This window comes from Tympanuchus pallidicinctus, unplaced genomic scaffold (assembly GCF_026119805.1).
Source record: "Tympanuchus pallidicinctus isolate F22 unplaced genomic scaffold, pur_lepc_1.0 scaffold21, whole genome shotgun sequence".
NCBI lineage: Eukaryota > Metazoa > Chordata > Aves > Galliformes > Phasianidae > Tympanuchus > Tympanuchus pallidicinctus.
Genome location: NW_026294733.1, coordinates 4244705 through 4269846, shown reverse-complemented (window position 1 = coordinate 4269846; position 25142 = coordinate 4244705). Strand labels below are relative to the sequence as shown.

General features: G+C 45.9%; 2 protein-coding genes across 2 annotated transcripts in view; one reads left to right on the top strand and one right to left on the bottom strand.

Annotated features, from left to right (window-relative positions):
• The window catches only part of SH3PXD2B (SH3 and PX domains 2B), a 516634-nt gene that overhangs the window by 475481 nt on the left and 16011 nt on the right, over positions 1-25142 (top strand). The gene's annotated exons all lie outside the window — the stretch shown is intronic.
• On the bottom strand, positions 8428-13596 carry BOD1 (biorientation of chromosomes in cell division 1). The gene is made up of 4 exons (XM_052685109.1): positions 13320-13596; positions 12222-12346; positions 10474-10674; positions 8428-9299 (listed from the first exon to the last, which is right to left on the bottom strand). Exons 1-3 carry the CDS (start codon positions 13557-13559, stop codon positions 10476-10478), a joined length of 564 nt encoding a protein of 187 aa, XP_052541069.1. The 5' UTR covers positions 13560-13596; the 3' UTR covers positions 8428-9299; positions 10474-10475.

The window sequence follows — 25142 nt, the reverse complement described above, 5'->3', positions numbered from 1 at the left end:
AGAAAGCGAGTGACTAACAGGCACCTTACATTCGGCACATGTAGCACAGAGTGTTTCACAGAGGATGAGGACAGCTGAAAATTCTCACTCTTTCCTGTTGCTGGATCAGATTCCTTCAGTAGAAAGAGGGCAGGCTGCCCTGGGAAATATCTCCGTAGGCCCAGGCCCCCTCTGACATGGGGTCAAATATTCTGGGTCGTATAGCTGAAGGCCGTGTGATGAAACTCAATATTACAATAGATCAAGTGCCATACCACATGGAGCTGACGTGCTGCTGTGTGAGCAGAGGTGCAGCGCCCAGCAGATGCTCAGGGAGGACCAGGGCTCCAGGCAGAACCACGGCTTGGCTGGGCTGCAGGCAGGAGCCTGGGCCTTGGGGGATTGTTTTCTCTGCCCTACATGGAGTTTGAAAAACTGGAAGCCTTGAGGTTCCCAAAAAGAGAAAGTGGCACTTTCCTCTCGTCCGATGCCAAAGTCTTAAATTAAAGCCTATTAAATGTCTGGGTGCAAAGAGTGAAAAATTAACTATCACTCGTATTGAAATGTGACTGACAGGAGTTTCAGGGCAAAGACTGATCCCTCACCAGGCATGTGAGGCAGCCTGTCCCCTCTTCCAGAAAAACAAATCCCCATGACTTGCCTCCAAACCTCATTTTCAATGCTCAGATCACTTTACATCAATTTCTGCTGCAGATATCAAAGTAAGCCCCCGTTTTCATCTTTTTGTTTTCAGATAAAAAAAGACTTATCCTCTGACATTTGGGAAAGGTGAAGGTGTTGCCAAGCACTGAGCTGTCACAGTGTGCTCTCTGATTAAGTCCCATCAGTCAGATTTTGTTCTTCTGCTCCCATCCCTGCCAGAAACGCAGGAGCTGATGGCAAAGACTCCCATATTCTGCAGAAGTGGCACATACAATTTTACAGCCTTATTCTCTGCCTGCAGCCCAAGGCACGTTGCACGTTAACATCTTGAAATCTCAAAGCAACATGGAAAAGTAAGATTGAACAGTGAAACCCCAAACTATTTTTACTGCAGTTCACCTAATAAAACGCTCAGAATTCCTAGAACTTTTAAGACTTTCTGAAACTTTATTGCCACTTAGGATTGTTTCTAATTTTCGTACCAATAAAATTCAGATCTTCAGGATAATATGGCAAGTGTCAGCAGTATTAATGTTATTTTGTGGAGTCAGATGAGTGCTGGTGGAAGGAGCTGGATGTGAGCAGACCGCTCACAGTGAGGTGCTGCTATGGCACGGGCAGTTTTGGTGTTCAGTTTCAGCCTCCTCCTTCTGTTTAGGAGTGCCTGTGTCCACTCAGGTTCTTTTTCCCTTCGCTAAAACAGATAAAAAACCCTTCTCCTTATTTCTACTGGAAATCTTGGGGTTCTGACCAATTCTTGTCTATGTGTCACTAAGCAGTTTTTCAGTGAGAGTGATATAATTACTATTATGAGCCAGTATCTTGTAAACTTGTTTCTTTTGGAACCCTCTCCCAATCCCCAAGTACATTATTTCCATGCCTTTATTTCTCTTGGATGGGATCTCACACTGCAACCGCCCTGGGTTAACACTACCAGAAGCCTGAAGTGCTGGCGTGGCTGGGAGCTCTCCCATTGATCACCTTCCAGTAACTCCCAGTGCCTCGGTGTCCTGCAGGCTGGTGGCTGAGCTATGCCTTCACGTCAGCCCAGTTGCATTACCATCCCTTTGATTTCGCTCTCTGCAGTCAAATAAAGTGCAATCACAGAAGTAAGGGATGACATACGCGTTGTAACTACAAACATTACAAATTCTTCATCACAAAAAGATTCAAAACTGTGAGAGAAAGGGCGTGTTCTGTGATTCCTTCCTTCTACTGCCTCTCAGACCTACTCTCCTCCAAAATTTGAAGCCTCTGGGGTGACACTGTTCTTCTGGATGGGAGAGGGATTTTGTTTGTGTAACAGAAGGTGCTGAGCTGGAGAGGGACAGACTCCTAAGCTTGTATCTGTCCTGCTAGGAGCTGATTTCCAGGCAGCTAATTAACTTTCAAATACATCTAATGGTGAGACAGCAAATAGTCAGAGGAACAACCAAATATGTCCTTAGGTTTGGAAGAATCCTATCCAGGAAATCCTACAGGGCCATGTCTCTTTATGATAAGCCTGGAAGTTTTCCCTGCTTTGTGAAAGCAAGCACTTCTCTTAAATGTGGTTTTGTTTTGTTTTGTTTTACAAACTGCAGAGGAACCTAATATTTATTTCATGGTTTGCTCTACTCACAGCTCCCCAGATTTCTTGTGTCTGAAGTGCTGGCCAGGAAAACTCCTTTCCATGGGTGTTCTCAGGAGTTTCACAGAAGCTTCTATAAGCTTATGGAACTGCCAGCCTACAGAGGATACCATGCTGTAGAGATGGTTCTTCCTCTCATGGTAGTGCTTCATCTCTTCTCTTCCTTGGATCTGACACACAGATCCCCACTCTCTCTCCCTTCAGGCAGCTCTGCAGTGCAGGGGGTTTTGGTCTGTGCACCACTGCCACCTGTGATGCAAAATCTGAGGGTCACCCACCAAACCTGCACTTCTGTTTTCTGGCTTCCCAAGAAAGCCAATTTGTGCATGAATGCAATCTGAGGGCAAGTGAAGCTTCTGACCACATAAATGGTGTATTTGTGTGTCTTGGTGGATGAAAAGCTGGACATGAGCCAGCAGTGTGCACTTGCAGCCCGGAAGGCTAACAGTGTACTGAGCTGCATTGACAGAGGGGTGGCAGTGGGAAGGGAGGTGATTGTCCCCCTCTGCTCTGCTCTTGTGAGGCCCCATCTGGAGTACTGCATCCAGGTCTGGGGCTTCCAACACAAGATGATGTGGAGCTCTTGGAGCGCATCCAGAGGAGGGACACAAAGATGCTTAGATTGGAGTAACTCTCCTATGGAGAAAGGTTGAGGGAGTTGGGCTTGTTCAACTTTGAGAAGAGAAGGCTCCAATGAGACCTCATTGCAGCCTTCCAGCATTCAAAGGGAGCTTATAAGCAGGAGAGGGACCACTATTTTACATGGTCTAATAGCGATAGGACAAGGGGGCATGGCTTTAAACTATAAGAATGGAGATTTAGGTTAGATGTTAGGAAGCAATTCTTTACACAGAGAGTGGTGAGTGACACTGGCACTGCTGCCCGGAGCTGTGGGTACCTCATCCCTGGAGATGCCACAGCCTGATTGATTGGAGGCACTCATCCCACAGGATGGGTTGGGACTGGATGGGCTTTAAGGTTGCTTCTAACACAATCGATTTGATGATTCTGTGATTTCTTGTCCAAAACCCTCAGCAGCTCTCAGTGAGCTGTGCTCTGGCATGATCAGTCCTGTTCCAGCCCTTTGCCGTGGAGCCCCACAATGTCCTCGGCAGCTCCATGGTGACAGTGCTGCCAAATAGCAAATTAGCCTTCAGGACAGCATCTGGTTTTACCAGGAAAAAAAACAAATAATAAACAAACAAAAAGAAAAAAAAAATTTCAAGTCTTGAATGATGCCACGGGGTTGTCCTTCCTGTCAAACACTTCTTTATGGGCTTGCTCTCCCATGTGTGGAGCTGTGCTGTGCTGCAAGCCGGGGCCGTGAACCCAGCGGCCGCAGCCCCCCCATGCTGGCTGTACCCTCGCCGGCGCACGTCGGCAGTGGCGGCCGGGAGGAGGGTGAGGGGAGTTAAATCACGGTTAAATAAGGCGTGCTGTTCTCTCAGCAACCCCCTCCCTGCGAGCTGGAGCGAGGTCTTGCCGGACCCCTGCGGCTCTCCGAGACTGATGGAGATGAGACTGGGGAGTCCCTGCCCCGCTGGGTTTCTGGGGAGATTTTGTAAGTGTTTTCAAGGCAGAGCAATGTCCTGGTACCCTCCCGATGCCCCCAGAGAAACAATGTTGGGTTTAATCATTTTTACAAAGCAGAAAGAAATCTGTCCCTATAAAAATCTGATGAGGTTGGCTGCCAGACCCCTTTTGCACCTTCATGGCATCCCTGCAGGAAAGAGGGGAGATATTTTGGAGAGCCAGGAGACATAGGTATTGCTCCTGGGGTCAGCAGCTGCCCAATACTTTTCCATAGAATTTTTTGGAAGCTGGGCTTTTGCATCAGATGATGGCTCCCTGTGGGAAGAAGTCCTTGGAACCAACTCCAGCTCTCTGGAGGTGACACTACACAACACAACCCCAGGAGGGAGGGAGGACAGCAGCTCAGGTGTGTGCTGGGTGCAGGTGTGCTCAATTTGTGTGCTTGAGCCCCTCAGCTGGAACTGAGTTGGGTGGGAAGCACAGTGCTAGGGCTGGGAGTGAGTGCAGTGGGTGTCTCTCCAGAGCAAGGTAAGGCTGAATGGGGTTTTCTTTGAGTTTTCTTGCAAGTTCTTGTGTTTGTGGCATGGTTTTTACTGGTGGGGAGGCCAGTAGGTGGAAGGCAGGGAGCTCAGGCTGGTGCTGGAGGATGCTCTTTGGGAGAGGTTGTTTTGGTTGGGACAACCAAACAAGGAGAGTGGTTAGGCCCTGGAACGGGCTGCCCAGGGAGGTTGTGGATGCCCCGTCCTTGGATGTGTTTAAGGCTAGGTTGGACGGGGTCCTGGGCAACCTGATCTGAATGTGTATGTTTGGTGGCCTTGCTAGGCAGGGGGGTTGGAACTACATGATCCTTGAGGTCCCTTCCAACCTGGGTGATTCTGTGATCTGTGATTCTGTGAACCCTTGTTTTGCTGCATTTCGGTGGTAGGAGTTGGAGATAACTTGCCTGGGGCACAAAATTGAAGCAAGAGGACTTGGGAGGGGTGATGAACATGCTGGTGCCTCACCAGGAGTGCTGAGGGGGAAGTTTTGAGGCTGGATTTCAGATTTAGTTTTTGCTACAAATGTGTTGTCCCCCTTGTAGAAAACGTGAAATCTTTAGAGGTTCTCTGAAGCAGGATCATTTTATCTCTTTTTTGCAGAGTTGAAATGAAATATGAAGCTCGTAGATGTAATGGTTTTCTGTTTCTGTTACAAATCCTTTCTGAAGTTGATGCATGTACTGCATGGAGTTGCTTTTCCTTCCCAAGGCCCAAGCTCTACAAGGCAAGCTGCATTGCTGTGTCCTGCTGTAGGGGGCATTTCCTGGCTGGGTGGCTGCAGCAGGATGCTGCTGTGCTGTGTCTTCCAGACAAGGGCAGATATCAGTGCCGTGGGTGCTGCCCAGTTGTGTCTCAGAGGCTGGCTTGGTGCTGGTGTGGGCTCAGCAGTAGAATGACAAAAATGCAAGAACGGAAGCTATGATTCTGACATAATCCTGTGGCACTGACATCTGGGGCTATGGGCACTAGCATAACTGAGCCTCAGCACGTTGGTGTCTGACCAGATCAGTGAACTACAGAGTGGGAAAGGTTGGGATTTATAGGATTTCACCACCTAAATCTATGCTTTGGAGCTGATTGTGTCCTTCACTCTCCTCCCCAAGCTCTCTATAATCCTGCCCGTTTTGTGGTGCTCGCTATTGAACCTCTTGAGAAGCTGAAATATTTGCCGTGTCATTTGTGTTTGAGGACTTCCCGCACACCTTGCTGCGTGATTCATTCACAGCTCAGTGTAAGACGTGGAGCTTTGCCTCTGCTCTGGCTTTGTGAGCAGACGTGGATTCTGAAGCAAGAAGCAATGGCTTATCTCCCTCTTATGGCCACACTGAGAATGGCCGCGTTGCACACAGCCTCTTCGTAAGGATCAAGGGGAGCAGGGAGTGCTGTTCACCTGTGAGATTTGGTTCTTGTGGTGTGGAGGCCGTTTGCAAGGAATTAAGCTGACCTTTCCACTACAATATGAACAGGAAAATACTGTGAAGCGGTCAAGCTGATCTGGTTTCCTGTGGGTTTGAACTGGCAATGAGAGAAACTGGTCTCCAGTTTGGCAAGAAGCTGGAGAATGGGATCCCTTTTGACTGAAGATCCCTGTAGATGTGATGAAAGAGCCAAATGCTCCCTTAAGGCTCCCGTTGTGATTTCTGGACCTCTTGGCACTCCTCCTTTCAACTGAGATCAAAATGATGTATTGATAAATCTCTATGGCAGGCATATTGTCTGTGCCTTGTCAGAACCAGCCATGCTTGTCCTAATATTAGGAGAGGAAGCAGAGCTGAACATGGTTTGGGTGTGAGACACCCGAATTGCATAGCTATCTGTGTGGATAGCTATGGCAAATAGTGCCACATAAGCAGCAGCATCCCTGACTGATGGTGAGATGCTTCTTCTGCTGATGATGTTAAATTGATGTTGTAGTGCTGGGCCTGAACCAAATGAGCCTGCTCTAATTGAAGGTTATGGGCAGGAAATCAGAAGCAGTCTTGTTATCACAATTTCTGTAGTTACTGCTTGTTCTTTCAGATGTGTTAACTGATAGAGTGCAGGCCTCTGGTATTTTGTAGCAATGCTTCAGATGCTCAAGAGCCCACTTTGCACTTGCAAAAGGACTAGGAGAATGCATGCGTCCAAAATCTAGGCTCAGGTGACACACTGTGGTCTTGACAAGGTAGTTGGCAGCTGTTTGAGTATCTTGCTGATTGATGCCTTACCAGCATTGGAATGCCACGTCTGTGAAAACTTAAAATGCATTTAATAGTTTTGGATTAATCAGAGCACAGAACACAATGTTTACTGTATTGCTGGAACTGAGATCCCTAGGTTACAAACACTCCAGGACACCTTGCTTTGCAGGAAAGCTGTAAAGATGTGTGCTATACAGTGTCCAGACTAATTCCTCAAGCCTGCTTTTGCCAGAAGGGTCAGCTGAATGAGCTTAATTAACGCAATCCACTTCCTTGTGCTCTGCCATGTCTGACTAAAGTGACTAGAGAGATCCATCAACGCAGCCAGGAAGGTGCAGCAGCTGATGCAAAGAACATACAAGTATCCACATATGGCTTTTTTCAGTGGATTTCCACTGTCTTAATCTTCCTCATCTTCCTTTACTGGGAATCTTTCTTTAGGCTATGATACCTTGCTTTCACTTGTTCTATTGCTCCCTCTGAAGATCAGGATATTTTGCTTCAGAGTGTTTTGGTCCCACAGGACACGTGGTAACTCCATTAATAGCCAAGCAACAGCTAGAACTTCAGTCACTAATATACCACTTGGCTGTGATGGCCAGTACAGGGACAACAGACTGCAGTCATGCAGTCCTTCCACACAGGTTTCCTTCTAATTCTGGAGTCATGAATAGACACTAAGTTGTATAATTAAAGCCTGTAGCCTGGTCTGCAAGATGTAGTATGGAATCATCTTGAAATCCACATCAGCTATAATGCCTAACCCTTAAACTTGTACACCACTGTATCACGACTTGCTGATATGCTTCCTCTCATTCTCTTTTTTGGTATATTGATCAAGTACAGCATCCAATTCCCTGCCCGCTCCAGGACTTTAGGGAGGTGAAGTTATTTTAACTTTACAGGCTGGCAGACAGGTCAAACAACTTGCCCCAGTTGTGGCTGTGAGCTAGCAGGACTCTTCATCTCCTGGTTCCCCATCCAGTACCTACCTGCTGAGCCAGGCTGGCTCATGCCCCCTCTGCAATCTGCCCGTTTCCATAGGGCAAAGCAGACACTGAGCTGCAGGGCTGGTTTTGCAAGAATGCAACTCCCTGTTTTCTTTAGACTGCAGTTAGTGTCTTGTATTCAGCAGAAGCAAATACATGTGATTGGGGCAGGCACAGCCGAGGAGGCAGAAAATCTTTTAAGCTTCTTCACGTTATTAGTATATCAGATGGGAAAAAAAATGTTGGAACTTATTGAACTTTATTGAAAGCACGAATATATTGATATAAGAAAGCAAACTTGATGTATTAAATGGCTGTCCAGGGAACTGTCAACCTGAATGTGAGTAGGACTGTGAAATCAGGCCATGTGAGGCTCATCTTCCTCATGTACTGCCCTGCCTCTCCAGCTCCACAAAATCTAACTGCTTATTGAATTACTCTAGTCTTAGACCTGTCAACCTCACCAGACTCTTTAGATAGCATTTAACATATCCAGCATAGCAACGTAAACCAACTGATCAGTTAACTTTACTCTGACACCCTACTAGACAAGGGAACAATTTCACTTCTTCAGCAGGACCTATCTTGTGTTCTCAACTCTTCTTTGTTCCAGCATGAAGCTATTAAGGCTGACTCTTGTTTCTGACAAATACATATAACCAATGGACATTACCCAGCACTGCTTCTTTGTGATAAAAGACTAAAGATGTGTTTCCAAAGCACATTGTTATCTTACAGACTCTCATCTAAGGTTAACAAAGTATTGTCAGAGCTGGATTTATCTATGAACTGTGTAAGGCTGCACTTCTGTTAGGGTTCCAGCAATCAGGATTCCTGGATTTTTTTAAGCAGATTTTCCTTAGGAAAAAACAAAACAAAACAAAAAACCCAAAAACAACTGAAAGAGCTGGGAGTCGTGCTTCTTGAAGCTTTTTATTGCAAAAGGTATGGACATTTGCAGGCAGAATACTTAACTGCATTTTCTATTTGACTGTCGTCCAGGGGACACTGCATGCATTCAAGCTGAAAGCACTGGGCAGTTTCCACTAGGCACCTGAGAAATTTCATGGGAAAGTCTTTCAAGTTGAAAGAGACAAGTTTCAAACTACTTTGGTGCCCTTTGCTTTCCACAGTTACCTGGGAAATAAGAATTAAACCAGCTATAGTCATAGCTAACTGTAAACGTTTTCCTGTGATGCAACAGAAATTGAGATAATTGATCCTGAAGTGGTCTTTCCAGTTTTAAATAGGAAATGTACTTTTTTAGAGCAATCAGTGCAATAGATTACAGCTGACCTGGCCCCTATTCTCCCCACTGCATTATGCAGCTGAGGTGTAAGATTTTCTTTTATACAGTCCCAATAAGAGGAGACATCATACAACTTGTATGTAGTCATCAACAGGCTGGCCCAGACCCCAGAAAGGCTTTTCTCCCTTCTCCCAAGTCTAACATGAACTCAAACCAATTCCTTATTCACTCCAAATAAGATCAAGTTCTTTTTTTTTTTTTTTTTTTTTTGTCCCATCCTCTTGCCTGAAGGCATGATTACTAAGAATACACACTGCTCTCTGTACTGCCATTAACACCAAAAATATCTCCATGTTTTTGGCTGTCCCTCCACACACAGAACTCTGGGTACATCTGAATTTCTGTGCCTTCCAACGAGTCAGATACAGGGTAATCATCTTTGACAGACACCAATCCTGTACCAAATGGAACAACTAATCCATTGTCAATCTAACAGGATGTGTTTTCCAACCGCAGCTGCTTAATATCAGGAACTCACTGCAAGAAAGAAAAAAGAGTTTAGAGGATGGCACTTTCAAGAATAAATGCATTCATGTATATAAGAATATATTAATTAACAGCTGCTCTTAGTTGCAGGTCATAGTGGGTTTCAAATTAGTTGAACCAGACAAATGCAGAGATGTTTCAAGGCACTATGTCTGCAAGTCACAGACAACTTGGGATGATACTATGGGCACTTTAACTTCTATCATTTCATTAAAATCCCATGCTAATTGCTGTAGTCATTCCAAGCATAAATAACCTACAGTAGCTGTTCCTACTGCCATCATAATAAATCAACGGTAGATGGAAGAAAAAAGCTTGCTTTCAGAAAGCACTAGTAATAGGAACAATTCATAATTAAAAACCACACTGCATGACAAAAGCAAGTTCGCCAGCAAAGCTGCAGATTGGAAATTTGTGTTAAGTCAGTGCTCCTCAGTAACGTGCACAGTATGACACAGGGCCTCAGAAACAGGGGTGCACAGTCATCTGTGTGAAGACAGAGTGGTAATTATTGCCCCCTGAGGCCCCTTGAGTTATTTTAATCACAAAAGCCAGAATGAACTTGTCTGTGACAAAGGCACCTTCAGTCCTTTCAGCTGGAAAGATACAGGTTGCTCTATTTAAACCAGTGGATTGGAAATGAAGTTACTTGCTCTGAGACATTACCCTTACTGAATATTTCAGTCATTAACAATTCAACACTCCAGTGTAAGTTCTAAAGAAGAGCTATCTAAAAACTTCAATGCTAAAGCACAATAACATGTCACCACTCCACTTTCAGCTGTATGTCAGTATAAGATTTATCTTTTTAATCCATTTGATGGCGTTCTGAAAGCCATCCAGCCAATTCCTTGCTGATCACTAGTAGTCATGCTTTTACAGGAATAAAAGGCCTTTTGGTCTGATCCAAAACCAGCACTCACAGAGCCCACGGTGTTCCTTGATAGCTGTTTTACATCATACCTATGTCTTCAGTTCTAATATATTTTTAGCAGATACTTAAGTGGAAGCAGCTCAGATGACAGTCTGACACGGACAACATGCTGACGACCAAAGTGTCCTCCCAGTCAAGCCAGAAAGAAAACAACACCTTCTCTATTTTATGTTATACAAACTACAGACCATGAGGTACACAAAAACAGTAGTAAGTGCAGAAATACAAGACCTTTAGGACGCATCCTGAGATGGAGCAGGAGGATCTTTATTCTCGGGCTCTGGAGGAGGAGCTGGCACGCTTTCCTCTTTCTTTTGTGCAGCCAAAAATTCATGAATCGCCCTCTCTATCTGGGGCCTGAAGATGTGGTTTAGTTTTGGATCAACCACCTGAGAAATAATTCTGTCCACTCCAGCTTCCAGCATTCCTGACCTTGAACAAAGACAAAGAAGTCATTCAGTTCCTCTGAAAAACTTCTCCCCAATCTCCTCCAGTAACTCTCTAGAGCCCTCCTGTCAACTGCAATTAGCATTAACATGGTGAGAACTGCAGCCCACTCAGAAGATCCTTAACAGGGAACTGTTTCAAACACCTATTTCTTCCCAACCCCCTCTCCATTTTCCCCATGGAATTAATGACTGACATCTGGTCTTCCAGGTACTTACATGGTATGTTGGACAAGAGCCACTTTAATAGGGTTTATGTGGAAACGAGGTCAACATGAAAGCAAATAAACACATTTTGGCACAAACAAGGGAAATAAGCTATTCTGAGAAGGGCAGGTGAGAGCAGTCTTTTTTTTTTTGGCTAACTTGAGGGAGAAAAGGCCTTCTCCCTACTAACACTGCTGTCACTCACTCCTTGTAACTGTTAGTCTAGACAGATGGATATTAATTAAAAAAACAAGCACACGTAGCACACGGCAACATTTCTGGAACTGAGCACCAGTAACCAAAATGACTTATTGCTTCAGGGGCTGCGTCAGACTCTTGGATTGCAGGGCACAGGCAGTCTAGCGGGCTTAAGTCATGTCTGCAAGGGAGCAGGGGCCAGGAAATGAAGACAGTGCCTGGTGTTTAGAAAAGCAGCCACAAGACTAATAATGCTGTGCATACCGGTGAGCAACTGGGTGCAGGGTCACTGCACATCATGTCACCTCCAAGTAAGAGCATGTGTGTATGTGCAGCCAAAGGACAGCTATCTAGAGGCAAGCCTTGACAGCCTGCAGCACTTGATCTTGCACTTGTAGTATTGACGTGGATTCCTCAAACTCCTATAGCTGCTTGTTTATTCTTTATACCAGTAGCCTATATACAGCACTTTATGTTCTTCTAACTACAGACTCTCTGATACAACATTTTTCTATTGCCATTGTATTTTTGTGGTTGATTAGCACGAAATAAGAGGAAGCTTGAAGTGATAGAAGTGCCGAAGACTTCAAGTATAGATAGGAAATTCTGTACTTCCAGTGAATATCCTCTTTTATCATTAAAGAAGAAACACTGAAACTAACATTAAATACTACTGATCCACAGTATCCATCAAGAGAAATACAGTTTCTTCTGTGCGCAAAACATTCTAATAACTTTCCTTACAAGCATAAATGCCTTTATAAACTTCATTACTTCCTTCTTCCTAGAGCTGTAATGTTCTTATCCATGACTTTTAGTCAAACAATCTAAGGTTTATTCTTCAGGCTGTGATGAGTTAGCAGCAAGAGGTACAAAACCTGAATCTCTAAGCAACAGACTTCAATCAGGCTTTCCTATTGTGCTAGAAGTGTATCTTCAAGAGCTGAAAAAAGCTATCCCTTAGCTGCAGGAAATCAGGCTAGCCTAGTTCTATTACTGCCTGCTAGTGGCTGGAGACAACAACAGAAAGTTGTTCTGCAAATTATTAGGCTTCTGTGATGAGACACATAATTGTATATTGTTTATCAAATAGCATTACCAGTGGTACACAGAATATTGCTTACTTACTGAATCACACTCTGTCTTAGTCCATTTCGTAATTGGTTTTTGTTCATTGCTGGATTCCATTCCTGTTTGTCCAGATGGGTCGATACAAAGTTGTCCACTTTCTGCCTCAAATTCTGATAGGCTGGCTAAAAAAAAAAGTAAAATCCCATTAAACTGGTAAAAGATCTCAAATCCCTTGCCAGAATCTTTCATAGTACTTCTTTTGTTGTGTACACTACTCTTTGGTTGTCCATATTCTGCATCCTTTCACTTTCTGAACAAAGGTAAGCCTGTGCTTGACACAATGGAACTGCAAAGAACAGGTTGTCAGAGTAGCACTGCAATAACTGATTAGCAGTTAGGAATAACTTATTAGCAGGTTTCTTTAAAAATTGTTGTCTCCTCATAATGTTACTCAGTGAAATGCAAGCTGCATGTGCAGGCAGGTGTTGTTTAAACAGAGCTGTTCTTGTCTGGAAATCTTCTAACACAGAATTCCTAGGAAAGTGACTCATATTGCAACTAACAAAGAAATAAGTTACTTGTTTCTGTGACACCTCTGCAAAAAATTCAAAGAGCTTCATCAATAGAAACATGGATCAGTTGCTGGTCACTGGAATTAACAAACCTACACAGTCATCCAGGAACAGCCAGCACAGTGCAAAGAAAGTGTGTGACAGCGCGTTTTACAATGTGATGGCATGCAGATGGGATTAAATGCACACATAGTGATGAATGAGTGCTGGTAACAGAAGTGCAGCACCACGGGCAGCAAAAGCAGCCTGGGTGCCCCAGTCCTGCAGTGCTGATCTCACTGTGGCTGCCTTGTGCAGCCCCCTGGCAGCTTTTGGGACGGTTCTGCAGTTGAGGGGCGCAGGCTGGCATGGCTGCAGGTGCCGCAACGGGGTCCTGGCTCAAAACTGGAAGTCGAAGGGAGCAAAATACGATTCTGACTGGTAGCTGACGGCCGGCAGGCGGCTCGGAGCACGCGTGGTAGCTGAGAAAGAAAGCCGCTCCGACCGCGTTCTGACAGCACCTGCGGGATGCTGCGACTGCGCGCGTTCTGAGCGGATAACGCACCCTGAGGGAGGGCCGGGAGCTCAGAGGCCGCTCCGTTACCTTGGTGTCCACGTCGGCCAGGCAGTCCCGGCGGAAGCCATCGAACAGGCCGCGGCTCTTGAGCTGCTCCACGATGATGGCGATGAGCTGCGCATCCCCAGGCGGCAGCGAGGCCGGGTTGGTGGCTCCGGGCCCGGAGCCCGAGGCCGCGCCGCCCGCGCTCCCCGCACCGCTTCCGCCTCCCGTACCGCCGCCTCCCCCCCCCGGGGCGGCCCCACCGGCGCCTCCGCTCTCGGACATGGCGCGCGGCCTGAGCCCGGGGCCCGCCAGCGGTTCCGGCCGTCCGCAACGGCGCGCGCGTTTTGCGTAAAGCGGCGCGTTGCATCACGGGGAAGCGAGTCCTCCGCAAGGGGAGTCCTAGCGGGCCGTGAGGAGCGGCGTGGCTCGGTAGAACTACAGCTCCCAGGGTGCACCGCGAACGCACGCCGCGGGACGGCGGGAGGGGAGGAACGCGTGGCTTTCGCAATGCATGTCGGGAACCGTAGTTCGGTTGGGCCGGGACCGGCCTACCCGCCTGGAGGGCTGCGGCTTACAAAAACGACGGCTGCGGTCCGTAGGGACGCGCGGCTGGAGCGGCACGACTCGCAGGCGTGGCTCTGCCAGTCTCGGTGCCCCGACCCGAGCTCCTCGGGTGCGGCGAAAGGCGGTTCCCCGGCAGAGGGCACCCCGAGGCCGTCACTGGGCTGTGAGCGGCGGCCGGGCGCCGTCCGTGCCGCAGTTCCTGGCACGTCGCGGAGTGGCGATCGCGGGGAACCCGGCCCAGGGCCCGCTGGGGGCTGCCGGGGCTGACTTGGTGTACTGGGAATTGTAGGTGTTGGAACTGGATTGTGTTGAAGGTCCCTTCCAACCCAAACCGTTCTATGATTCCATGAAATTCTGTGAAATGATCCAAAGGAACCACGAGCAGCTGCAGTGCAGGGAGCCCTTTGTGCGGCCTCCGGTGTCTGAGTGGTTCCCACGAGGTTTCACACCTCATCCCAATGCCTGCTCACTGAACTGCAGTGTGAAATAAAGCTGCCCGGCAGCCTCACAGAGAGCTCTAGCCTTCACCCTCTAAGTCCTATTTCATACGGTACCGTTGGTTTCATACAATTGATAAGGTTTCTTCCTCAGATGATGTGTGATTTTAAGCATGAGGCTCTGCCCATGAGAATTTGGGAGCTATCACTGTGGCTGGAAGAAAAAGTCCACCTTCCCCTCTGGGTTTTCCAGTTCCTGTATCAGTGCTAAATGACTGTACAGTGGAAACACAGTTGGTGGTTTTACTTCTGACAACCTTTGTCCACAAGCCCAACAGCCAGTTGTAGAGCCCAGTTTCTTACGGCTTTATCTTTACCAGTGATCACATACAGAGATCTGGGGCGGGCAGCGTTAGCTGGGCACTAAGCAGGGGATGGTGGGACCACTGCAGAGGTGGCAGACAAAGCTTTGTACACACATGTACTCTCATGCACACATAGACTGCTAGTGGCAGAATTGCTGCTTCAACTGAAAACTTGTAGTGCTTCAGCAACAGTTCTGGCTTACTCAATGAATTAGAGCACTGAGCTGGGACCATGATTTTTCCATTGCCCATGTGTTCTGGGTTTGGGAAGAGGGTAAAGAAAGAGGAAAAAAACATTGTTAGCCCCAATGGGAGATCAGACAGAGCTCGTTAGGTATAGAACCACTGAATGGCTTGGTTTGGAAGGGACTTCAAATATGTCTTGTTCCAACCCTCTGCTTCAGGCCGGGTTGCCCACCACTAAATCAGGCACTGTGGTGCCCTGTGCCCCTTCCAACCTGGCCATATGCAGACTGTCCCTTCTCTGGATAAATTTTCCTCCCTAAATTCAACCACTTTATATATAAGTACGTTCACATTAATTTTAAAGATTTCCTTTCTGATATCCATGTGGGAAAAGTCCCTGAGGAATCAAAAAACGAAGATAACCCATGGGAAGCGATGCTTCATCACTACTACCACTTTCAGTTTGCTCTGCAGGAGAGGTTTTCTTGTTGGACATGCGGTCGCAGGAGGTGGAGAACACTGTGCATGGGTCTCATGCTCTGTATCCCTGCAAGTTGCTGATGGAGGCAGAGCTGATACTGAACAGCTTTAGCCTGTGCAACACAAAAACCCGCTGCTCCGGAGCTGTAGGAACCACCTCCCTTCCTCCCAGCACTGGGACCTCCAACAGTACAGACCCAAATCTGCTGTGCTCTTAGCAGCTGAGCTTTTCCCTGGTGTGTTTGCAACCTAGATATTACCCCAATATATCTGTGCATGAGAACTTTAAAGTGTGTTTTAGTGCAAGCTGACTTGGAACAAAGGTTAATCTGGCAAGACATGTGCAGGACCCACCGGCTTTGTGCCAGGTTTGCTTGTTCTGCACTGTTACTGTTCTGCAGAAGCTCAGACTCTGCTCCCTTCACCTGTGCTGAGGAGCACAGCTCCAGTCCCCTGTGCTGTGCTGGTGACGACAGAGCCATGCAGAGTCCTCTGACTCAGAGCAAACGTGAGTGTGACAGCTTGTTCCTTTTGGTGTCACAAGCTCCAAGCTGTCTGTTTGGTTTTTCTACCAGACTTTGAATCAGTAAATACAGCACTTGCCGTGTGCTCAGGGTGCTGGGGTCAGTGCTGCAGCAGGCTTGCTTTGGCAACCAGGGGAAGTGCTAGTGTTTTTATATCCTGTGGATTTACAGAATGAACAGCTTGGCTACACAGGTGGCAAATTATTGGAAGAGTTGAGAAGTCAAAGGAATGCTCACCAGCCCATAATTCTTTCCTGAAGAATGCACACCATGCACTCAGCTTTGCCAGCCAAAGCCCCTGGAAGAAAATGTGTATTCCCTGCATGTTTGCCGTTCATGTTGGGCAACATATCATCCACAGAGCATGTGTTCTAAGTATTACACACATTCTACATTGGCTTCTACTCAAACTAAGCCCCGAACCCTGCAAATGTGGATATGGCCTAGGCATACACCCAGATTTCCTAATGGTAATGATTCCAAGCACTGATTTATTCCTGAGGTTCAGTTTTCATGAATTGCTTGCAAACTTGGGCCCTATTGCATTATAAGTATTACTGGTGTGATACTTCGTATTGCAATTCATATGTTGGCTTATTTTGTATGCATACCTGTACATATGTGTACATATGCATAACAGACCTGCTGAAATATTGGGGTGTTGTAACAGCAGGTACCTCGAGACTTAGGCAAACAAATTCTGAATATAATGTCAATTTCCACATATATACAATATGCGTTATTTTTTATATATTTTATGCACACATTGTAGTTTATACCTTGTGGCTGAAGCATTTGGGAACACAGAGTACTGCATCTCTAAGGACCTAAGAAAAATACGTCTGTGAGGCAGAGCTGCTGCAGAACTTTTCAGAGGTGACGCACGCTGTGTCCTCAAACAGAAATGTCACTGTTGTTCATTCTTATGTCATTGTTTCCATTATTATGAAAGGCTGAAAGCATGTGGGAAAAATAATATAAATATTATTGCCGTATATGCAGAAGGGGGTAATTTTCCACACTAGACTGTCAAAAGAAACCTTGTAGTGCCTCTGTGTAATGTAATACATTGGGATAATTGGCTTTCATCTGAAGTTTTCACATGTTTTATAAATGTTTATTAAAAAAATGCTGATGAACTTGTTAAATTCAGTAACTGCCTTGCTTTGCAGGGAAACAAAGGCTTTTTGGTGGTAAGGCGAATTACTTGTGATTGCTCTGGAATGCAGTGTCAGAGAAGAGAATAAATAGTATCTGTGCGAACTGCTGGACGAATTCAGGTTCCTCAAAGTGCAATATTTACCTTTCCTGGAGCCCGTGCTCTCACTGAGCAGTATCTCACTTTCCATGCTGTGAATTTTACCAGTGAGGGCAGTACTGCTGTAGAAACCTCTCTGAGGAGTGGTGTGCGTGGGATAAACAGCTGCTTATTTCTGATCTTTGTTTTAATATCTGTGTCAGGATAACATGCTAGTGGTGCATTGCTTGTTCTCACTGCATTACCTTTCCTGAAATGCTTCCCTGGCATTTTCTGTATTGAACCTGAGCAGTGTTTGACCCTTTTCTTCTCCTTGTCCTCTCCTACCTCAGCCTGGGGAATGAAACCTCATATTCAGAGCTTCTGAGTGGGAGGAAAGTGTGACATGCTGTAGCATTTAGGGACCTAATGCTGTCTGACAGCTGATTGGAAATACATTGGTGTCAGAAAGGGAACCAGCTGTTCACTTACCTTCTGGAGGGAGGCAAGGACTGGGCTGTCACATGCAGGAGTGGAGCAGCAATTACCCTGACGTTAGAGGATGAAAAGATGAAAACGAGTAGGCTGAAAATTAATTTCTTTTGCCCCTCTGTTTCATGCATCCATCAGCGGTACATCTGGGCACCATGGATCTAATTTAAATGTGTCATTTCCGTCCCAGAAGACCGTATTTGCTGTACTTTCTGTTCTCAAGTCAAGTTCAAGGGGGAACAAACATGAAGTAGAGGTTATTTCTATGTTCCTCTTTGGCCTGTTTCTTTGTGGATAAGTGCATACATACATCTATGCGGAGACTGCTAACACATGCAAGTTACTTGTGCCTTGTTTACAGCTTGCAGTTTTCCTCCCTTCTCCAAGGACCTGCAGCTCTTGACCTTTTAGCCTAGTAAATTATTTACACATGAAACAGTGAATCAAAATGATGGGTCTCAGGAAGATGCTGCTTATTCTCAAGGAACAAAACCACATTTCTTCATGAAATCCCCTTCCTGAGGCTTTCATGCTAGGCTTGTGTGTCCTGTCTTCCTCATCACGACCCATTATGAGAAGTAGAGGCCCTCCTTTTTCACACGGCTGTTTCATTTGCAAAGGGAAATTCTTTCTGCCTCTTATTTTAAAATATCCCCTTGACATTTTAAGGATGGGGTGAGAAGATATTAATTTGATATCCTTCTGGAATTGGAAAACAGTGACAGAATGCAAAGAAAAGGTGTGCAGAACAGCCTGAGTTGCTACAGAAATCCTGAACTGAGGGAGACACCAGCGGACTTGGAGATGCTTATAGCTCTAAGGTAAAAACCATCTGCTCCGTGGAGTTTCTGGCTCATTCCTTGTGTGATAACTCTGCATGACATACAGGCTTGTTGGTTTTGATGTGCTGAACGTTGTGTCTGGAGAGCACTGCCATAGCTACACAGTCCTGCTTTCATTGGGATTGGGAGGCCATTGGTGCTCTTGTGTCAGTACTTGGTGTATTTCTCCATCATGGCTTGAGGCCATGCTTTCCAGCATGGGAAGCAATTTGCTTTAGAGGACATCACTAGCTGGCTGCCCAGGTACCGTGCCCTGGGGCTCACTCTGAAATCACCCGAAGCCCCCTGCTCCATCTCAGCTTGCAGCAACCTCGTACTTTTGAAGTCAGAAATAAAAAAGGCTTCGAGCTGGATATTAAAAAGAACTTATTTCACATCAAGGACTTCTAAAAGGTTATTTTTAATGCGCTGTAAAGTACACATAACACTACTCAGTAAAGCTCTTTCAGATTCGTTGATGAAAGGCGCAATTATAAGTGAGACAATTGTGCGCATGGGGTGCTGGGGAATTTCTGTCTTAGAGTTAAATGAATAGAATTGAGAAAATTGTGCCCCAGCCTTTGTAGCAAATACCTCGCTGAAAGTCACACGGTTTTATCTGCAGCACAGAGAAAACACACACTTAGAAACAAAGACCCAAAACAAAAGTGGTTTGAAAACAGAAAGTTATTTAAATACTGTGATTCCTTACCATGGAATTTTGCCTGTTGAGGGAATGTGGGAAAAGAAACAAGAAGACAACATTTAAAAAAGCAAAGGTTTGTTTTGGAATTATCTCTATCACCTTTTTTTTTTTTTTTTTTTTTTTTTTTCCTAATTTATTTAAAAAACAGTGTTTCCCTTCACATTAAAAGCTTGGAACATGTAGAGCACCTCCTTTGTAAAAACAAACCTGGGTCTGAGTTAAAAAAAAGGAAAGAAAGCGTTCTTATATTATAAAAGTGAGCATTTTCTCTGATTAAAGTGGTTTATTTTCTCAAGAGCATGAGGAATTTCATAACCATGCATATTTCATGAGGAAAATGGCCACTCTGTGGATATTTCATGAGAATTTCTACATTATTGCATGGCCAGAGAATAAATTCAAAAAGGAACAGGTATGATTTTTATGAGAACTTTTGAACTCGTTTGGTTCACTGGCACAGTTTGTTAGTCCTGCTGTTGTTGCTACCAGTCATGCAAAGGTGAGCACTGTAGCTGACATGTAGCAATGTGCACCCACATGCTGTGTCGTGGGAAAGGAAGTCTTTCATAAGGGTGCTTCTGCACACAACGTGGCTCTGAAAGGAAAATGAGGATGGTAATTATCTTCAGTTTTACTTCTGGAAAAATAAGAAAAGCTGGGCATGATCATGTAATCCTGAGAGTGAAAAGCGTCTTATTTCTTTTTCCTAATGTATGACTGCATAGCACTGCCTTCTGCTCAGCTCTGTGCAGTGCTCAGTGCCCATCACTTGACCAATGCAGAGTAGCCACCACACTGCAGCTGCTATCTGAGATCCTTTTATCCATCCTTCTTCATGCACGTGCACACAGAGACAAGAGTTAGTTTCCTTCAGGCAATCCAGAGACCTGGGAGAATGGCAGTTTCTCTGATTGCTTATTGTAGCTGTAGCACCAGAGATAAAAGTTTAATGCATTCTTATTGTCTCAGTGCTTTTACGTATTCAACTGCACTGAGCTATGCATCTTCATCCATGTAACCAGCTGAATGCAGCGGTTTAAGTTTAACAGATACAATGTCAGCATCGTTACCTTTTTTCATTAGTGCTCAAGAAATCTGAGGTAGGCGTAGCTGTAACCACCTCTGGCAGATGGGAAATGTGCAGCCCAGGTACGAGACAACGCAAAGTGGCTGGTTCATAGAGGCAAGAGCAGCGATCCCAGATATGATATTACTGTAGCAAACGATGAGCAAAATGGTTTGGAAACCCTGGGGCTGACCCAGAAGGGCAAACTGCTGCAGTGGAGCTGGTGGGCTGAGCACGCTGGCTGCTCCTGTCTCCATCGTCCCTTCCATCTTCCCAGAGTGAAGCTCTTAACCAAGACAGAGATTGCAATGCCACTCCCATTAGACAGAAACAGAAGAAGAGGGAAGCCAAGTTTTGTGCTGTCCTAATTTTAGACTAACACCTATGTATCTCTCTTGCCTTTTTGTCACCCTATTGGTTTCCCCTTGCAGCTCCTATGAAGATGCTTGTTGTGCTGTTTTCCTGGTATTTCCTCTCTTCTCTCCTCACCACCATTCAGGTCCTGTTGCAAAAGGGAGGTCAGGAGAGAAATGCCCTTTTGCTGACACTCGGGTAACCCAATCCCCTGCCCTGTTGGTCTGCTGTGCTGAATTTCAACTCATCTGATCGCACTGAGGGCTATTGTACCAGCCCTGCCATCAGAGCTGAGTAATTGATATGCTTGAAGGGACTTTAGCAAGAAAGAAAGCTAATTAGTTAATGTACAGAGTGAAAAATAAGTCTGACAACCTTGTTCCATTTTGTTCCAATGCAGCTTCCCACAGTGCTTAGCATGGAACTTAATTTTGAGCCAAGCATGGCTGAGCTGAAAGATTGGCAAAAAAACAAATGCCAGCTGTGGCTGCAGAGCAGAATGGCATCAAAGCTCCGGGTTTGTGACTTCAGGTTGCATATTAGAAAAAATTTCTTCTGAGAAAGAGTGGTAATGCATTGGAATGGGCTGCCCAGGGAGGTGGTGGAATCACCGTCCATGGAGGTGCTCAAGATCTGTGGAGATGTGGCACTGAGGAACATGGTCAGTGGGCATGGCTTGGGGATGGACCCGATGATCTTGGAGGTCTTTTCCAGCCTTAATGATTCTGTGGTTTTATGATGTCAGTGTGCTTGGCGAGGCTTGGTTGCTGGCCAAAGAGAGAGCACCAAAGCAGAGGCTGTGTCTGAACTTCAGATGTTTGCAGAAATTAGCTGAAGATGGGAAACTGGCAAAGTATCTGATCTAGGCTGGGAATGGTGTCTTTCAGGCGATGTGGCAAAGGATTGGTGGTGTCATGCTGGAACTCAGGATTCCAGTGACAGTCTTTCTCTCTTCTTTGTTTTCTTTTTTTTTTTCTTCAGTCCCTGTTCAAACAGAAACTGTAGTCAGAACTTCTAGCAGAGCTCAGTCTTCCAGTGATTTCTGAAACCTCCCTGATTGGCATAGCACAGTCCTCACCTCTTTGGCTCTTGGAAAAATAGTCTGAAATGGATCAGAGAGAAAGCCCTAGATCATGTATCTCTCCTGGTCCTCATTTAGTTCACAGGTTTAATGCTTTCCCCCCTACTTGGATACTCTAAATGAGGTGATGGGTATGAGGTTTTGGAGACCACCAAACAATTTGGGGCTTTCCTTCCTGACTCTGATGGGTACTGACCTGTTCTTTAAAGATGAAAAGACAACGAGGAAGGAGAGAAGGATGGGAAAGAAAGAAAAAAAGAAACAGAGTAGGAATATGATGCAAAGAGATGCACCAACAAATACAGCTGAGCAGGCTTTGTTCTGGGTAAATTTTGCTTCCCATTGTGGCCTTCAGATCTGCATTCTATGCAGAGGGATTCGCTTTCTTCTAGCAAGTCCTGTAAACACCACCTGCTTCTGGTGCTTTAGATAATGAGATGGGCTGGAACCAGACCAGACCTTGGGCACAACTACGGCCGAGGCTGATCAAAGAGGGGAAGCAGCAAGAACTTATCAATTATTTGAGAGAAAAGTCTCAATACAAAGTCCTCTTCAGTATAAATAGTGTCTTTTTGAATAAGTTGGGACACTGGGGAGTGAGCTGTTCACATGAGATGAAACTCTGCTGGTTGCTGGTGATAAATAATGTTTGAAGACATCTTTGTGATATAGATCTAATGCTATGTCCTTGCTCTCAGCCCTGTCCTGGGGATGGTGCACGGCTGCGCTCTGAAGGCCATTGCATGCCCTGGTCCTGTTTCCCTGTTAATATAGTCCTGGTATCCTTTTTCCCATTAACAAATTCTCTCTCCAAAGTTTCATTCTAGTGTCACATCAGAGTGGGAAAGCAATGAGAAAGAGGTCTTCAGGTTTAGGAGAAAGGTATTCACACAGCCAAATGCCTGCCACCCTGCTGTGGGTGCTGTCACCCTTGGCAGTGCCTTAGATACTCTGTGCTTGAGGGCGTTTCTGCAGTGCTGTGCCCATTTCTGTGCTCCATAGGAAAAGAGACTATCACAGAGACCTGTGAAAAGCCACTCTTGTGTTCTAGGGACTGAAGCATCTCTCTGATGCTGATCTGAGGCTGAGAGCTGGGACTGCTCAGCCTAGAGAGAAGGCTCGGGATCTCATCATTGCGTACAAATACGCACTGGGGGAGGACGGATTCAGAGGGGCTTTTCTCAGTGGTGCTTGGTGACAGGTCAAGAGGAATGGGCATAAACTGAAATGCAGGAGGTTCTGTCTGAACATAAGAAAATATTTCTTCACTGTGAAGGCACTGGAGGACTGACACAGGCTGTCCGGAGAGTTTTTGGATTCTCCATCCTTGGCAATATACTCTCTGGGTATCAGCCTGGGGGCTGGACCAGATGACCTCCAGAGATGCCTCCAATCTCAGCTGTTGTGTTACTCTGTGATGTGTGTTTGCATGGGGCTTCTTTCTCATGAGCGTGCAAGTTTCTGTGTTTAACCACGTGCTCTTAAGCAAAGGTGAGTAGGCAAGTAGGTCAGGTGCATTGGCCCCAGTGCCTGTGCCCCTGTGTATCCCTTGCTCAGAAATGCTTGTTAGCATGCTCACCAGTACTCACATACCACTGCAGTGCATTCACAGGTGCTTCACGCCCACACTCTCCCTGTGTTGCTAGTGCTGCTGAATGTCTGTTAGCAACCATGAGAAAATTTCCCAAAAAGGCCCTTTTAATGGGAAAACTTGAGAAAGGGGAGGCACTTACTCTGCTGCTTGGTAGAAGAGGTGCAAAGCTGCCGTTAACAAGCAGCCAGCTTCGAGGCTTGGGTTTCTCAGAGCTTTTCTGTTTGCTTTTGCGCTCTGGACCTTGGAATTTTAACGCTATGTCATTTAAATTGCAACATCCTGGTGTGAATATTCATTGCATCAGTGTTCTGCCAGTCACACCTCCGTGTCCTAGGTGTGTTCATTAAATATGTCAGAAGAATCATTATCAGCTACGAATGTGACCGAGTATCTGGGACTTAATGAGCACTGTTTTTCTTTTAACCTCCATCTTTTTTTGCAAAATGTAGGCAGTTCTTCACCGTATGCACTTCAAGACTTATTTCCAGGTTGTGCAGCTTGCCTGTCTGCCTGCCCAAAGCTCCCTGTTTCCCTCAGAAAAAAAGCCTTTGGCCAGATTTCAGCTGGACTCATCAAATCACAAAGAGAATGAAATTTCTACAAATTTTATGAAAGCCGATGACTGGATAGCAGAGAAAGTCCAAAATTAGTTCCCCAGCGAGAGTAAGACAGGCAGAATTTAGCAATCAGCCACTGTTTGTAGCTCCCAGCCAGCCAATAAACAAGTTTATAGTTGTGACCCAGCCGTAGCTCCTGCTCCCTCATGCCATGCCAAGCAGAAGGGAAATGGGAAAGGGAGATTCTGGCTTTTGGGAAGGCAGTTGGGGACAAAGGACCCAAAGCTGCAGGCTTTATTTCTTCTACTGCATGTGGGATAACTTGTTTTGATATGGAATTCAGAGACCTTAAAAAAAAATCAGTGATGGTAACCAGTGCTCCCTAGCAACCGTACAAAAACAAAGCAGTCTGTGCAGTTTCGCCTTCGTGAGGAGCCGTATTTGCCTCACTGCAGTAACAGATTTCATCTTAAGCCTTTCAAGGGGTTCCAGCAAGCAGGGAGCATGGGAAGGAGCTCTGGCGTGTCCCAGTGTGATGGTGTCCAACCCTGCATTCCTCGTGTCAGGGCGTTACTGGAGGGACAGGGTGTGCAGGGATAAGGCTGGAGGTTGGTGCTGTGCTATTTAAGCTAGCAGGAGTCATGTGTATGGACAGGAGATAATTATAAAGCTCCTCTGTTGCCTTGCCTTGTGTTTTGCCAGTGGAGCACAAAAGATACAGGAACTTAATCGCATATTAAACTACTTCTTATATAATAATTACTGCGAGCGTGCCCATGAGATGCTCTTGTTAGGGTTCAGTATGGATTGCTGAGCTGAGCACAGCGCTCTTAAATCCTTTACAGGCTGCAACTGTCTCGCTGGCATTTATTTACAGGCAGATGTATCCTTTTAGCAGGGTAAGTTTTCTGAGATGAAGGAGTAAGGTTTGCTGCTGGATCACATGTGCCACAGGGGGGAGAAGGGGCAAGGGCCCTCCTGTAGGATTCAGTTTGTGCCTGTGTGGGAGCAGCAGCTGCTTGTACATCCCATGGCACTGAGCTCAGAGCCTCTGCTGTAGGTACTGCAAACAGCCCTTGTGCTTTCTGGGACCTGACAGAGCAGTACATGACACAAATTACCCTGTCCCATCCTGGAGTCTGCTTGCCAAACATGGCCCCTCATCTTGTATGTCAGGGAATAAGAAACTTTCCAGATCTGACAAGCTGTATGAGCTGTCTTGAAAGACAGTTTGTTAATATTTACTAAATTTTGTAATGACCTCTGGGCTCCCTGAGCAGTTTTGGGCAAATCATATGAGGCTTCTATTCTGGCTGAGATTTATTGTGTGCAGAGCAGATTCAAATCCCATCTCGGAAAGGGGGAGCTTGGAGAGGGGGATTGGATTGAGCAACACGTGGA